General features: G+C 54.7%; 6 protein-coding genes across 6 annotated transcripts; 3 read left to right on the top strand and 3 right to left on the bottom strand.

The window, feature by feature from the left end:
* Nucleotides 1-510: 510 nt before the first annotated feature.
* Nucleotides 511-2,006, bottom strand: BGZ61DRAFT_343036 (uncharacterized protein; the record flags this gene model as incomplete). The annotated part of the gene is made up of 2 exons (XM_046239557.1): nucleotides 511-1,283; nucleotides 1,346-2,006. The coding sequence occupies 2 exons, from the start codon at nucleotides 2,004-2,006 to the stop codon at nucleotides 511-513; spliced, it is 1,434 nt and encodes a 477-aa protein (XP_046110050.1).
* A 531-nt stretch (nucleotides 2,007-2,537) lies between these two features.
* Nucleotides 2,538-3,482, bottom strand: BGZ61DRAFT_528465 (uncharacterized protein; the record flags this gene model as incomplete). Its single annotated transcript, XM_046253260.1, has 2 exons — nucleotides 2,538-3,271; nucleotides 3,365-3,482. 2 exons carry the CDS (start codon nucleotides 3,480-3,482, stop codon nucleotides 2,538-2,540), a joined length of 852 nt encoding a protein of 283 aa, XP_046110049.1.
* Nucleotides 3,483-3,880: 398 nt separating this feature from the next.
* BGZ61DRAFT_528464 (uncharacterized protein) lies at nucleotides 3,881-5,682 on the top strand (the record flags this gene model as incomplete). Its single annotated transcript, XM_046253259.1, has 3 exons — nucleotides 3,881-4,013; nucleotides 4,069-4,320; nucleotides 4,385-5,682. 3 exons carry the CDS (start codon nucleotides 3,881-3,883, stop codon nucleotides 5,680-5,682), a joined length of 1,683 nt encoding a protein of 560 aa, XP_046110048.1.
* A 650-nt stretch (nucleotides 5,683-6,332) lies between these two features.
* Nucleotides 6,333-7,982, top strand: BGZ61DRAFT_528463 (ankyrin repeat-containing domain protein; the record flags this gene model as incomplete). The annotated part of the gene is made up of 1 exon (XM_046253258.1): nucleotides 6,333-7,982. One exon carries the CDS (start codon nucleotides 6,333-6,335, stop codon nucleotides 7,980-7,982), a length of 1,650 nt encoding a protein of 549 aa, XP_046110047.1.
* A 1,211-nt stretch (nucleotides 7,983-9,193) lies between these two features.
* Nucleotides 9,194-10,354, bottom strand: BGZ61DRAFT_473865 (uncharacterized protein; the record flags this gene model as incomplete). The annotated part of the gene is made up of 1 exon (XM_046248510.1): nucleotides 9,194-10,354. The coding sequence occupies one exon, from the start codon at nucleotides 10,352-10,354 to the stop codon at nucleotides 9,194-9,196; it is 1,161 nt and encodes a 386-aa protein (XP_046110046.1).
* Nucleotides 10,355-11,182: 828 nt separating this feature from the next.
* BGZ61DRAFT_137337 (IKI3 family-domain-containing protein) lies at nucleotides 11,183-15,653 on the top strand. Its single transcript, XM_046237246.1, has 4 exons — nucleotides 11,183-11,614; nucleotides 11,703-13,435; nucleotides 13,484-13,826; nucleotides 13,875-15,653. The coding sequence occupies exons 1-4, from the start codon at nucleotides 11,457-11,459 to the stop codon at nucleotides 15,547-15,549; spliced, it is 3,909 nt and encodes a 1,302-aa protein (XP_046110045.1). The 5' UTR covers nucleotides 11,183-11,456; the 3' UTR covers nucleotides 15,550-15,653.
* Nucleotides 15,654-15,660: the final 7 nt, after the last annotated feature.

Below are 15,660 nucleotides of genomic sequence, written 5' to 3'. Positions count from 1 at the left end.
GACACATGGGTCTTTGGTCGAGTTAGGTAACATAAACTACTCATCGGACTTTGAAGAATGTGATAATGGGTTCACTGGTGCAAGGAAGAATCAGTTGATACACCTTGGCACTAGTACGGAGGCAAAGTGGCACTGGCTAGTGGCCACCCTCGGTTGGATACACGATCGACGGCTTGACTATGCGCAAGCCGGTACTGACCACCATGCCGTGTACAAGTGACGCAGACCCTGAGAAGTGTGACCTGCTTCATCTCGACAAGCCAGGTTAACTACTGCAGACGTTAAAGTGGATGGCGACCATTGTGAGAGAACTCATGATCTTCATGTCACAATTAGATAGCCTGGACCGAGATCATGGCAGAGGCACAACCCCCATATTTTGCAATACTACAAAAGGCTGCACCTGCGAGTATTCAATCTATTCCGGGCCTTTGTAGTTACCAAAGCACGTCAATCTCCATTCAAATGTCATTTGCGGTGTCCAATGCACGAAAATTCAAGATTGTCGTTTCAATCTCTACAGATCTGCGCTGTCAGAGCATCGATGACTTCCTTAGCACCTCGGACGCCAGATCGCACGGCGCCTTCCATGTACCCCTTCCAGACCAGCGAGGTCTCGGTGCCAACAAAGTGAATATTGTCGACCGGCGAGCGGATGGCTTTGCCTGAGTCGGCCGTGAGTACACCCGGTAGCATGACCGGGCAGGGTGCTCCGAGTGCCCACGGGTCCTTCACCCACTCCTTTTCGATGACGTTGATGGGCGGCGGCACATCGATGCCCTTCGCCCGGGCAGTTGAACCCATGACTGCATCGAATTGAGCTGTCACAAGCCGTCGACGCTCGACAGCCGACCATTTGGACCAAGCCCTTCCGGTGTCACCGACGAGGAAGCAAGTGATACTGTACTGGTTGTCTTTCTCGGAGCATGTGTCTCGACTAAAGCCGATGGGTCCCTCCATCGACTGCATGATACCACTGAGGCCGGCTTCGTGCCACCAGGGGCGGTCAAACACAAAGATGGTCTTGGCGTAGTATCCAAGAGCGGTGTTGTCACCCAGTGCCTGCTTAGCAGCCGGGAGAGGAGGCTCGAAAGTGATCAGAGAGTACAGCGGGGTCGGCACAGATACTATGACACGCTTCGCTTGGAAGACTGGCCCCGAGCCAGCTGTTTGGATCATACAACCATGCCCTGGAAGCCGGGTGATTTTGGTAACAGGGGTGGACAGATGAATCGCGCTATCTGGAAGCTGGGCAGCAAGACGGACGGAGAATGTTTGGTTTGCTATTCGTGTTGCACACGCGCCGTGTCAGTCCCAGCTCTAACGGTGCATCGCGATCACTTACACTGGCGGTTGCGCAAGTACTGGCCTCCATGCTTGCGGTCCGAGATCATGTTTTCGATCCCCGTGCCGGCCTTGAGGTAATCGATCATATACAGGGCGCTGAGCTCTCTTGCTTGCACGCCGAGTAAGCAAATAGCCAAGCTGTCGGCAAGGAAGAGTCCGAAGCTGCCCGGGCTGTACTTCTCGGCGTATGCTTCGAGGGTCATCGAGTCCAGCATTGCCGCATCGGGACCCAAATGCGGGCTTTCGGGGTGAGATCGTTCGATGTGTCCCTTGATCACGTCGACGAATTGCTGGAACATCTTAATCTGCTCGGGCGTCATCACGGCCGGCAACCCGGGCGGGAATGAGATGACGGAGCCGTCCGGCTGCTGCTCAAGGCCGTCGCCCGTTACTCGCTGTTGGATCAATTCGAACCCGAACTCTTTGGCGAGCGCGTACATCTCGCTTTGGTTGGTGTCATTGATCCAGGCCGCGCCGAGGTCGACCTTGGCGTTTCCCGCGGATGATTCCAGACTCAGCGTCTTCCCGCCCACGCGGTCCATGGCCTCGAGAACCACCACCGACAGGCCGGCTCTATACACTTCGAGTGCCGCGCGCAAGCCTGAGAGCCCAGCACCCACGATCACGACGTCTGTAACATTGGGAGTTGAGACAGTCATTTTGGATTGAGTACAAAGGTATGTGAAGAGGGGTTGATGTAAGCTGAGAAGAAGTCGCCGAGTGTGAGAGGCACTTTTTGAGAGCGGATGTCGCACATATATGATGGAAAGAGACTGTATTTGTACTGTGTAAGCTGAACATAAGCGTATTTCTCGGGTGAGATTGGTATAAGCCATGTCAGAGCACTCGACGAATGCTTATGGGTAATGGAGCTAGGTAGCCTTGGCGTGGATGCAGAAGTTGCCTGGTGCGTTGTCAATCATACAAAGAACCCATGGCACGGCATGGATAAGCCTGATGGATCGGTGTGCAATACCAATTTCAGCCACAGAGCTTATGCAAGACTTATATACCAGGAGTAATTCCACCCGTTCCGATGGCACTTCAGGCGAGACCATCCCGGACAGTTAGGATCGCTGTGCATTAGTTTGTCTCCGCAACACACACCACAACCTTGTCTGTGGCGGTACTGATAGATCATAGGGCTTCACTTATCCTGACTAAATTAAGGATATTTATCCAAGGTATCATTACTTCCCGAAAAGTATCCGAAGCGCATCAGCTGAGACTGCTCCATTAATTTGCGTTGCTTCATCTCTCGCAGTGGGCTCGGTGTACCGTCCAAAGCTCGACGGCGTGCCAGGTTCGAATCCCACATCGCCGTTGATCTGGCGTGCCTTCTCAGTTGCTAAAGCTCGTATGTACTCAGGAGTCGACTTATGACTCTCATGCGAAGTCTCCCTTTGTCCAGACTCTCCACTTAGATGCTGTGTAGAGTCGGGGGTGGGAGACGTCGCAGCTTCTTCCAGAAGCAGAACACTCTCCAGGTTTCTAACTTCTCGGAGCTGGTGTTTGAGGAGCGCCTTTTGGCTGTTCAACACACCGAGGTGCGCAGACACCTTCTCAAGATTCTCGATCGTAAAGGCCAGCTCGTTGACCAGAGCCTCGAATTCTTCTCGTCCACAAATCGCCCATGTAAATTTTTGACCGATCGATCCTTGTTTCTGTCGACGTCGAGATCGAAATCTGAGTGCAACTCGCAGTCCGTTCAGTGCAGGAGATGAGCTCTGTCGTGTCGAACCCCCTGGGACGGTTGCAACGACTGCCAAACCCTCAGAGGCGTTGGAAGATGCACCGACCTTGGTCTCGTTAACTTTGAGCCCATATTTCTTCTCCAACCTTGTATGATCCTTGAAGACTTCCTCCACTGTGATGAGGGAGTTTCCCACCAGGTCTTTAGCCTTATCCCAGTTGGCGCACATTGCTGTCTGGCATTCAGCCACCATTACATCGGTTGTCTGCCTTTCGTCATGAAGGCCTAACGATTCGCCCTAAAGGTCGAACTTGATGACAATACGCTCATAGCCCCGTCCGTAGTTCCCAGCAAGCTTGATCTTGTCGTAGCCATCGAAACAGGTCTGGAAGAGGGCGATGAGGCTGACGCCACCAAAGATCAAACCGGCAATTTCTGACATGGCTCGATATGGCTAATCGTGGCGACTCGGCTATAGTTGAAGATGCTGCTGTTGTAGTTCCCGCTGGCAATCAGAGGTAAGGGATATGGTTGACTAGGTCTTCGCTACAGCCTCGAGTTAAGGAACATGCACATCTACGGATAGTTCCGTCAAGCGGGGTAAATCACATAGTGAGTGGTAAGAGTCGGCTGAAAACAGGGCTGAATTGAGGCCAAGCCCAAGTACCTCAGCCTCGTAATCTCATTTTTCGCAACCACATCTCCGACATCACCATGGCAGTGGCATATCTTTCGAGACAACGCCCCGAAAGCCTATCGTTCTAGCTTGATGATCTATTGCGTCATTCATTCAGTCGCTGCATTTGGAGCGAGACGGGCTCCTATTTACGCCTCGTCAGCATGCCCCAGCGTAATGAGCCCATCGAGTCGGCAGCCTGGGAGGAGGTAGTCAGCAGGCTTGACTACCAACAACCCACCGCCCATGGACAAGCAATACAACTAAATGGTCCAATTCACGGTCCTATAAACTTTTGTAGGTCGTCTTTCAATCCTTATTGCAAAATTCCGGCAGCTAACGACGCAGGTAGTCATCGGCGTGGACCACAAGGATCGAGCAAAATTCAGACGCGATCGAGAGAAAGAGGTCGAGGCGGAACTCTTCGATGGGTCTGCTAGATACGATTTGACTGCGACCCTTTCCTTGGTAGCCAGTCCAGTCGATGGGACGTGTGAATGGATACTGGAAGACCCGTCTTACCAAAACCTGGCTGCGAAATGGACGGGGCGACTCTCAATTCCTGTGGATTCGTGGAAAACCTGGCATGGGGAAGAGCGTCCTGGTAAAATATCTATTCCAGCACTTGGTCAAATTCCAGGCTACGAAAGAAGCTGGACTTCCAGTAGAGTCAACGCCGCTGTGTTGCTTCTTCTCCTTCTCGCGGGATCGCCTAGGCCATGAGCTTGCGCAAGGCTTCCTATCTCAACTGGTTCGATCCCAACCCGATTTAGTGCAATACATGGAGAGGGATTTCCACCTTGGCAAAGATTCTGGGGGGCTGTTCAGCAGTACGAATCGGGATGCTCTTTGGGCTACTTTCGAAACTGCCCTGTCAAATGCAACCACCGATAAGGTCTTCTTGATCATTGACGCACTTGACGAATGCGAAAGTTCATCGACACAATGGGTTTTTGAGAGACTTGCACGACTTGGATCGAGTTCTATTGGTCCAACAAGAAAGATTCTTTTCACGAGTAGACTCTCTGCGTCTTTGAAGGAAAGCATGTTTGAGGGCTCTAGCATCATCGACCTTGATTTGCTAGCGGCACAGGGAGCCCTTGATCATGATATTAACCGCATTGTTTCTTCGCGTATTCTTGGTCAATTCCATGGCCACAGAGACGATCAGAATATCTCAAATGAGATCATAAAAGCCCTGACTGAAAAGTCCAACGGGTATATCTTGTGGTCCATACTGGCAACAGCAGTGCTACTGCGACTTAGTGCCGAGGGGCCTAAATTGATGCACAAGGCTGTGTCAGAACTTCCCATGGGGCTTGACGGATTGTACTATGTTTTGTTGTTTTCGAACGTTGACCCTAGGTATCGAACACGGGTTGGACCGGTGTTGGCGTGGGCCATGTATGCCTCACGACCCTTGACCGTCAGCGAACTGTCTTGCGTGATAAGGCAGGACGATATCGATTTAACACGGCTGGACAACCGAATGAAGTATCACACTGAGCCCACTTGGAGATTTATTATTTTGAATGAAGGCAGCCACAGTCTTCGATTCCTTCACCACCCGACCGCCAAGGAGTTCCTCAAGAGTGTGGACCATGCCAATCCAGACCTGGCTGGGTTCATGGAAGACAAGGCAGCTCACCGCATGATTGCGAAAAGCACATATCTCTCTCTCTTCGAAACCTCTTCCTCACGGAGCCCAAGCCCGTCAGCTGAGAGTTCTTCAACCATTGCATCTACTGTTTCGCCCCTGCACAATTATGCGTCGCAGTACTGGACGGAACATGTTCGTCGAGCATCTGCAGATGTCGCCGATATCTTCGACCCCGACGATGCGTTTTCTAGACCAAAGTCCATGATCCGATACCGGTGGCTAAAAACCCACCATGCAACTGAAATGCGCGGTCTGGAGAAACCCGAAGATTTCGACATGACGTACCTTGCAGCTTCTTCGGTCTGACCCCTGTGCTCTCCAAGTGGTTAGATCTCGACAAACAAGGACATGAACATTATCCCCGCAAAGCATCATCAGATTGGATGATGTGCCCGATTCACTGGGCCTCTCGCAATGGCCACTACGAATGTGTGAAACTACTCCTGGACCATGGCGTCGACATCTACGCGAGAGGCCGTGGCATGACACCTATCGCATGGGCGGTGCGCAACGGACACGCAAAGATTGTTCAACTCTTCATAAGCTACGGTTGCAGCGTAAACATTGTTGACAAGGGCCTTACCCTACTCGGATGGGCTGCCTGGGACGGTAGGCACGAAGTAGCCACCATCCTCATACACGAGGGGGCGAGCCTAAACCCGAAGCCAGATTTGTCCCTTTCCCAATACCTCACTACGGAGTAGACAAACACCCCGAACTTTCTAAGGAGCGCGATCTCAGGAGACCGGGAGCTTTTGTTGATCACCGAGTACACGACGATAGAGGCCAATGTGATCAGCAACTATAAAACCGCGCTCTACTGCGCCTCAGAAGCATTCACTGCTTCTCTATGCTCATATTTTGTCACTGGCGATATTTGGAAGGCATCAGAAGCTCTCCACCTACCCGGAAACACAATGCTTAGCCGAGACTATTGGAATATTTCTCCTCCAACAATGTCTGGACTCCTCGTCCTTGTGGCGAACTGCCTAAGGGGAAATTGTCAACAAGTCTTGGATTTCTTCTCCTCAAAGCTCTTGAACACCTACTGCGGACTGCTCTATATGGCGCTTACAAATACTTTGTGCTTGTTGGTATCGAGGGCGATGCCTCGTACAGACAGAGCCATCCTAGTAGCTACTAGCATTGTCGCAGGTCAGATCATCACTTCCACGATCATACCCAGCCTGTCAACTGCCAGGGTATTGTCCTCAGCACTGAATTTCAACATTTTCAACATTCTTTGGGCATGTAACAGATATGGATCTTGGCAAACGGGAGCAACTATTCTCACTGTCACATTGTATGTCGTCATCGGCGCTTCGTCTCAGTTTGATCTCGCTGTTCTATCAGCAGCCTTCGCACTAGCGAGCTTCCTTTCAAGTATCAAGCAAAAGCTGGTAGCAGGTCTCACCCCTCTGAACCTCGCGGCCTCCCGTGGTCACGCTCAAGTTGTCAAACTGCTTCTCGACTGCGGTGCCCGACCGTCACAGACAGTCAAGGATACCAACAGTGCGATTTATCTTGCCGTCAAATATGTTCATCATCCGACCCTTAATGTTCTTCTTCAGCATTACAGTTCGCGTGAAAATCGGCTTGACGATGCGCCCTCGACCCTGCAACTGGCAGTCCTCTGTTCTAGGATCGATATTGTTCATCAACTGATAGAGCGTGGTGCTGATGTCAACGAGCTCTCGCCCCGAGGCTTTTGCGCTTTGCACACCTCATCTTTCGCAGGAAACTATGAAATGACAACTTATCTTCTTTCTCATGGTGCCGACATCAATGTGAGCTCGCGAGATGGAGTTTCGCCGCTGCTAGCAGCCGTCTGTGGGGGTCATCAGTCGGTCGTCCTAGCTCTGCTAAAGCATCAAGCAGATGCCCAAAAGGCTACAATTGATGGTGTCACTCCGCTGCATATCGCATGCTGGGTAACTAATCGTCAAATGATGAAACTTCTGTTGGATGCCGGGGCCTGTCTGACGAGCAAGGACAGACAGGGCCTCACACCGTCGGATTACGCAGCCGAGATCATCGGACTGAACCATTGGCCGACAGAGCCCAAGCCAAGCGTATTCTGCCGTCCTCTGGACCCTAAATCCATTCTCCTTCGTTCTACACGAGACCTGGTAGAGGAAACACGAGAAACTTCCCTCAATCTTAGGAGGTTCGATCGGCTCGGCTTCTATCTGCTTCGCATTGCAGCACCAGAGAGGGCAATGCGAGCTTATCAATGGGCTAAAGGGCCGAATAGCTCCCTCCCGTGGTACTTCTGTCACGGGTGCGCTAACACATCGTGGACGAACCGCGTGTGGATATGTGGGAGCTGTCCGGTCACGATTGCACAGCCAGTCCTTTGCGACTTCTGTTTCTCGCAGGTTGACTCGCCGCCGAAGCTTCTGGGATGCACTATACGGCATGATTTTGTCCCCATAGATCATGTTGATAATCGAAGTCCAAAATCCGGCGATTCTGAAGACGGGGAGTTGGATGGCAACATCAGTCAACAGGCGGCACAAAATTCCTGGTTGAGTGAAGTGCTCTCCTCGCCGATTCAACCCGAGAAAGAGGATGAGGTATTGCAGAACCTATTGTCAAAATATTAATACCTGGAATCTATACACGTCCTTATATTTACCTTGTTTTAAACTTGATAAAAGCTCCTAGACTCCTTATCACATCTGACCAGCAAACTTCTACACTCAAACTGTTCCTACCCCTGTGGAAAATTCCCTTTCAAGTCAAATCGTCAAACAAAGCTACGAAATTTATCGACTCTAGTATTCGCTACCCCATCAGCCAGTTTCGCCAATTCTGTGTTCAATGAGCGGGATAAATACATGTGCCATCACTTTAAATTACATTGCTACGGAGGTAGATGAAGATCACCTCGAGGCGCTCATGATGAGCCTAGCTGACCCAGGCAATCACCAATCGGCTATTGGCACCAATGCGAATATCAATTCATTCAAACCGAGGAAGACCCTTTTGTGTGCGCCCTCCCTGATGCTGTCAGGCGCGGCAGAGGATTGTTGATCGGAATCGACTTAATGATCCGATGGAAGGAAAAGGCTTGCCAGAAAAAAACTCTTGGGGGATGCAGAGCGGCATACTTGCTAGTGTGGTAGTGACACACTGAGTCTGCTACACCACTTCAGCCAACGATATAGATGGGGTGATTTGTGAATAATAAATCAGTAAATACAATAATACATCATACGGACTCTAAGTGCGGGTCTCTTATTACATCCGACCTATAAACCCGGAGTTGAACTTAAGATTGATTGCGTGATGGCCATTTGTGCGGATACGCTGACGGGCCGGCCCGGTCTGGATCATGTGGTTGTCCAACTTTCTGCAAAAACCGGGGAAATCTACCTTGAACAATTCCGAGCCGATGGTATCACTCGATAAGGGAAGGTCCGTGAGCACGAGCTGCTTGTTATGGATACCTTTTTTTATCGGTTGACGAACCCCCCGAGCGACGTACCAGGGTGTTGATGCAGCTTACATGCTGGGTTGGGCAAGCCAGGATCATGAGGAAGCTCCGCGATAGGCCGCCGATGTTTGCAATGAGATGCCAAGGGAAGGTATACCAGAGTGACATGGTTTATTATCATCCATTCCTTGGTGATCTCATCCACAACATGTTATTCGTAAAAACACACAACTGTCCATTACGCCGCTACCCGTTCGGGCCTGTTCCGTTCCCGGCCCATATAGATATAGACAAACATCCGGTTTCCATCTCCCTTTGCTTTCGTCTCTCGCATGTGATAATGCGCCCTTGACCAAACACCAATCGCTTCTTTTATTTTTAGAACATCACCTTGGACGCCACGCTAAGTAACCAGGCTGCGTCTCTCCAACTCCCGTCGTCAGCTCCAGGAGGAGGAATGCGTTCTTGAGGAACAGTTGAGATGCCCGCCAGGTTACGGGATGACAAACTTCGAGAACGGCTGAAATTTGAGGAACCATCGGTAGGGGAGGAATCATCCTCACTATCCGACTCCTCATCGTTCTCGTCTACAGCGAAGAGGGACCACACATTCCCAAACCAGGTTCCGGCCCGAGCCTGTCCGCGCCGCACGAGACGCTGTACGGCAACTTCATCATCCTGGCTCGTGTCACGCTCAAGCTCAAGCTCCTCGAGCCTTTCGTCAAGGTTGACAAAATCTGGGCCGGGAAGATCCTGGTTGGGAAAATAAGAGTCATCGCACTCGGCCTCAAACCCGCCACTAGTTCCGGGGCGTTCGAGAGGGGTGATGAATTGACTCCGAGGACGGGACAGGCTGTGGGAGCGGCTAGGGAAGCGGCTGGCGTAGGGGGATGCATCCTCGTCACTAGGAACAGTGCTGCCACGGCGGCTGTTGTGGCGGCTTGCAGAGGTGATGCCACGCTCCCGGGCAAGTTCGCTCTCAAAGACTTCATCGTCTCGGTCGTGCATACCAGTGAGGCTAGTTGAGCTCTGACGAGAAACAAGCCATGCCTGGCCCTTGGACTCGCGGGCTTCGTAGCTCATCAGGGCTCCCGTACGGAGCAACCAATCGCTGTCATTGTGATGTCGCAATCCAAAGCCTAGAGCGTCATCCTTGTGAGTCCGTCGGTTGCTGGGCGTCGCGCGGCCTGAGTATGACTTGCGGGCAGTTGGTGCGGTACCGAGATGTGATGCCGACTGGCTTTTGCCGAAACCGCCGCTAGGAGCCGAGGGAGTGCGTTGGTGGGACCGCGAACGCGGAGCAGTGGGCGATTGCGAGAGGAGTCGTGGAGTGGTCGGCGCAGACTTGCCCTGGAGGTACGAGACGGAACGGGGGATGGACGACTGGGCGTCGGCAGCAGCAAGGGCGTCGGCGATGAGGTCGTCGTCGTTGAGTGGGAGTTTGGGCGTGAGGGGCGCCAGGGAGAGGTGGTTGATGCTAGTGGAGGAGCGGTTCTTGCGGCGAGCACGGTCGGCGTGTTGGTTGTAGGCGACGTCCATGATGGATAGACGAGTCTGGTGTATGGAGCTGGAGAAGCTGGGAGAAGCTGGGGTCGGAGCTGCAATTGACAGGGGAGCTTCGTAGAGCTATTGCTGCGCTCTATCTGACGCGGTACGAAGTCGGCGGTGATGGTCCTTTTATCCCCGGCAAGCGCGCGCTGAAGGACGGTACGGCGGATCGGATTGATTGCAACGCAGGGGCTGGCAACGGCTCAAGCTCAAAGCAAATCGATCAATCGATCGACTGAACATGCAACAGAATCACTCAGCCGGCTGGGGAAGGGCTTGGTGGCATGTGAAGGCGATAAGAGCCAGCGGAGACAGTGGAGTGAAAAGGTGGAGAGGGGAGAATAGAGAGGGGAGAGAGAGCCTGAGGGCCTGAGAGAGAGAATGGATGCATATGCCGACAGCCAGGAATAAAAGTGGCTGATGAACGATCCGGGGTTGGAATGAGGAGGCGAAACCGAGGGCCGGCTAATAAGAGAACGGGCGAGCGCTTGTGAAGTGGACGGAGAGGGCTTCACCGAGCTATTGCCTAGGCACAGCCAACAGGGAAATGGCGAGACGCAGAGTCTGGAGTTATGTGCCGGGTGCAACAGCGTCGAGATGGTTGCAGCATCACGCACAAATCACACCCTCAGTGAAGGCGATCAGTCATACTTGCAGATGGTGGTGAGGGCAATTGGTACTTGACGGGGCAGCCACAGCATGTACCCCGGCCCTTGTCCAGTGCCCGTCTCTCCTGCATATACCAGCGCCAGTCTACCTCCCCCACCAGCCTCACACAAGTACCCTCGCCGCCCCGTCTGCAAAAATCTCAAAACGGCCCTCGCCTCCAGATCCAGAATCCATCGCAGGCCGCCGCCGATCCATCACACCCTCTCAGCGAAAACCTGCCCAAGAAGCCGGCAAGAACCGCGGGCCCGAAAATCGAACGACGGATGCATTGACTGCAACATCCGACGCCAGACTGTCTCGCCATCGCCCGGCCGGAACCAAAAGCGAGTCGCACAGGCTGTCGCTGAAGAGAGCGTGAGCCTAGAGCCTAGAGCCTAGAGCCTAACCCTCAAAACCCAGACTCGCGCGCAAGCAGCCCGTCGCGATGCGCAACCTTCGCAACATCCGATTCGGGCGCTGCCACCGCCCCGACGTTACGGCCGCTTGCTGGGACCCCGAGCGGGACGAGGTCGTATGCACGGCTGGGCCCACGCCGCAGAGCCCTAGTATTGAGCTGTTGAGACTCACCGGTGACCAGGACATGTAAGTCCAACTTGTTTTTGAGACGCTTCTTGGGAAGCCATCGAGAAAGCACCTGATGGACGAACCGGCCGACTGACCCTTGGCGTAGTTCGCTCCGCACCGTGGCGACCTGGGATGCTCCCAGCCCCAACCCGGATCTGCCCGTAGACAGGGTTGTGAGTGTCCAGTATCTCAGCGGTTCAGCAACCACTTGCCTGGTGCTCGAAGGTGGCGACATCATCACCGTCCAGGAGGACGAGTTCTCGAATGATGGCGCCCATATTGAGATTGTCGGCTCCATCGACGACGGCATCGCCGCTGCCCGCTGGTCCCCCGATGAGGAGCTGCTCGCCGTCGTCACCAAGGCCAACTCACTCATCTTCATGGGCGCTTCCTTCGACCCCGTGGCTGAGGTGCCCATGACGGCCGAGGACCTCAAGGCGTCCAAGCACGTCTCTGTCGGCTGGGGCAAGCGGGAGACCCAGTTCCAGGGCCGCGGCGCAAAGGCACTACGAGATCCCACCATCCCCGAAAAGGTTGACCAGGGCCTCCCAAGCCCTTATGAGGACGCCGCAGTGACCATTAGCTGGAGGGGAGATGGCGCCTATGTGGCTATTAATGCCGTCGAGCAGGGTGCGCGCCGTATCATTCGTGTCTACTCTCGTGAAGGTGAGCTGGACAGCGCCAGCGAGCCCGTGGATGGTTTCGAGAGCAGCTTGAGCTGGCGGCCCTCAGGCAACCTCATGGCCGGCATCCAACGGTTTTCGGATCGAGTAGATGTCGTGTTTTTCGAGAGGAACGGTCTTCGACATGGACAGTTTACTCTACGCTCCCCCACCGGGCCGGTGACTTCGCACGAGAGAATACGCTTGGAGTGGAACTCGGACTCGACCGTCTTGGCAGTCATCTACAAGGACATGGTTCAGCTTTGGACCACGGGCAACTACCACTGGTATCTCAAACAGGAGATTCCCACTGACCTTGACTCTTCGTGTCTGTCATGGCACCCCGAAAAGGCTCTGCGCTTTGCTGCTGCGTCGTCCAACGGCGTACTTGTCGCCGAGCACATCTTCTACACGGCCCGAGGGTCATGCCGGCCGCCTTTCGACAACGGTGCTGTTGCGGTTATTGATGGAGATTCAGTTAAGCTAACTCCCTTCCGAACGGCCAACGTGCCGCCACCCATGTCATTGTTTGAGATTACCGCTGCCTCTGCGGTAGTTGACGTGGCTTTCGGCTATCAGAACACTATTTTTGCGGTTCTTCATCGCAACGGTGTTGATGTGTATGAGTGGCCAATGAAGAACGGCAGGTCAATCAAGCCGCAGCTTTTGCGCCAGATCCTTTCTGAGCCTACAGACGTTCCTGCGTACCGCATTCCGCTAAAGATAACTTGCACCTCTAACAATAAGTTTCACTGCTTCAACTACCTCAACTACCAAGACAAGGACTCTCTTGAGCTGTCCGCCCCAGCTGAGAGCATTAATGATGAACATTTAACCATCTTCAATACCTACCAGCCGTTAGGAGCAACATCAACATACCAGGACGACTCGACCCTGGAGGCCTATGGCCAGGATAGTTCAGGGAAGCTCTATCGGATCGGACAATCCGAGAATGATATCATCCACATCCAGTTCCAGACCCAACTCCCTTGGTTTGAGATTACCAAGGTTGACGACGAACTCGTCGCATTTGGCTTGTCAAGGAATGGCCACATGTACGCCAACTCGCGACTCCTCGCCAAGAACTGCACGTCTTTCATTGTCACACCCACCCATCTTGTCTTCACTACCAACAACCACCTGGTCAAGTTTGTGCATCTATCAGCCGATGTCGAAGGTGATTCTCCTCCGCAATTACCTCTTGTACACAACTGACACTCACTAGAACTCGAGGTCCCGGCCGATGACCCCGAAAAGGACGAAAGATGCCGTAGCGTCGAGCGTGGCTCTCGCCTTGTCACTGCCATCCCGACAAACATGAGCTTGGTGTTCCAGATGCCCCGAGGCAATCTCGAGACCATCTTCCCCAGAGCCATGGTTTTGGCGGGTATCAGAGACCTCGTTGACGAGAAGAACTATGCACGAGCGTTTTCATACTGCCGGTCCCAGCGTGTCGATATGAACATTCTCTACGATCACCAGCCCGACCAATTCCTGGCCAGCGTCGGGCTGTTTTTGGATCAGATTCCGGATGTGACCTACATTGACCTGTTCCTCTCTTCTCTAAAGTAAGACTTCCCCATCTTGCGCCAAGAATAGGGGCTAACTTAGACCAGACCGGAGAACGTCGCAGAGACCATGTACCAGGACACCAAGCGCTCCAAGGTGCAACCCTCTACTCTCCCGGCGGCCACGGATTCGGCCCCGGCCCCCAAGTCCTCCGCCGCCAAGGTCAACGCCATCTGCGATGCCCTCCTCAAGGGCCTCCAGAGTCGCAAGGACACTAACCTCCAGAACATCATCACCGCACACGTTTGCAAGTCGCCCCCGGCTCTGGACGACGGCCTGACGCTCGTGGCGAACCTGATGCTGGAGGACGAGAAGCTCGCCGAGAAGGCCGTCGAGCACATCTGCTTCCTGGTCGACGTCAACCGCCTATACGAGAACGCCCTTGGCCTCTACAACCTCGAACTGGCCCTCCTCGTTGCCCAGCAGTCCCAGCGCGATCCCCGCGAGTACCTCCCCTTCATGCAGAACCTGCACAAGCTCTCCGAGCTGCGCCGCAAGTTCGAGATCGATGACCACCTCGCCCGGCGCGAAAAGGCCCTGGGCCATCTCCAGACCCTCGACGCCTTCGATGAGCTCGTCGCTTACACCACGCGACACTCCCTCTACCACGACGCCCTCCGCCTGTACCGCTACGACCAGCCGCGCCTACGCATCCTCACCGGCGCGTACGCAGAACACCTCGAGGCCACGTCTACGTACCGCGAGGCCGGTCTCGCGTACGAGTCGCTCCAGAACTACGCCAAAGCAACGAGCTGCTACCGCACTGCCGGCGCCACGTGCTGGCAGGAGTGTCTCTACACGGCACAGCAGCAAGATCCTCCGCTCTCTGCCGACGCCATGGCCGAGCTCGCCACTGCTCTCGCCGATGCGCTCTGGGAAGCCAAGGATTACTCCTCCGCCGCCACCATCCACCTCGAAACCCTCAACGCCATCGAGACCGCCGTCAGGTGCCTCTGCAAGGGATACCACTTCGCCGAGGCCATCCGCATCGTCCTCCAGCGCTCCCGCCCAGACCTCCTCGCCGCTGCCGTCGACCCCGGCCTCGCGGAAGCCCTCGGCAGCACCACCGAGTTCCTCGCCGACTGCAAGGCCCAGCTCAACGCGCAGGTGCCGCGCATCGCCGAGCTCCGCCGCAAGGCCGCCGAGGACCCGCTCGCCTTCTACGAGGGCGAGCGCGGCGGCGGCATGGACATCCCCGACGACGTCTCCGTGGCCTCGTCGCGCGTCAGCACCAGCGCATCGCTCTTCACGCGCTACACCGGCAAGGCCGGCAGCGTGGGCACCGCCGGCACGGGCGTCAGCCGCGCGACGAGCAAGAACCGCCGCCGCGAGGAGAAGAAGCGCGCGCGCGGCCGCAAGGGCACCGTCTACGAGGAGGAGTACCTCGTCAACAGCGTGCGCCGCCTCGTCGAGCGCGTCAACGCCACCACGCCCGACGTCGAGCGCCTCGTCTTCGCCCTCGTGCGCCGCAGCATGCCCGAGCGCGCCCGCGCCGCCGAGGCCCTCATGGCCGACGTCTCGGAGACGTGTGCGCGCATCGTCTCTGAAGTCTTCGCGCCCGTCGAGGAGAACGCCGAGGAGCAGCCACAGCCGGACGCCGAGCCTTCGTGGAAGGCAAGGGGTGGCGAAGCTGTCCTGCAGGAGTTTGTGCTGGGTCAGGCCAAGAAGCTGGAGCCGCCGCCGGTGACGAACCTGAAGAAGCTGACGCTGTTGGGATCATGAAAAAGGGGGGATATAGACGGGGCATTCGAGCTAGCTTTGGACATTCACAGGCTAGCAACTCAAAAATAGACAGGGGAATAGGGGGGAAGGGAAAGGTTCACGACACGACTA

This window comes from Ilyonectria robusta (genome assembly GCF_021365365.1).
Source record: "Ilyonectria robusta strain PMI_751 chromosome Unknown BGZ61scaffold_3, whole genome shotgun sequence".
NCBI classification, from domain to species: Eukaryota; Fungi; Ascomycota; class Sordariomycetes; order Hypocreales; family Nectriaceae; genus Ilyonectria; species Ilyonectria robusta.
Note: the sequence above shows the minus strand (reverse complement) of the source record. Positions and strands in the feature narration are given on the sequence as shown.

Coding starts and splice junctions, on each gene's coding strand:
- BGZ61DRAFT_137337 (XM_046237246.1), top strand. CDS start 11,457: ATGCGCAACCTTCGCAACATCCGATTCGGGCGCTGCCACCGCCCCGAC. Junction 13,436..13,483: donor TCTATCAGCCGATGTCGAAG/GTGATTCTCCTC, acceptor GACACTCACTAG/AACTCGAGGTCCCGGCCGAT. Junction 13,827..13,874: donor CTGTTCCTCTCTTCTCTAAA/GTAAGACTTCCC, acceptor AACTTAGACCAG/ACCGGAGAACGTCGCAGAGA.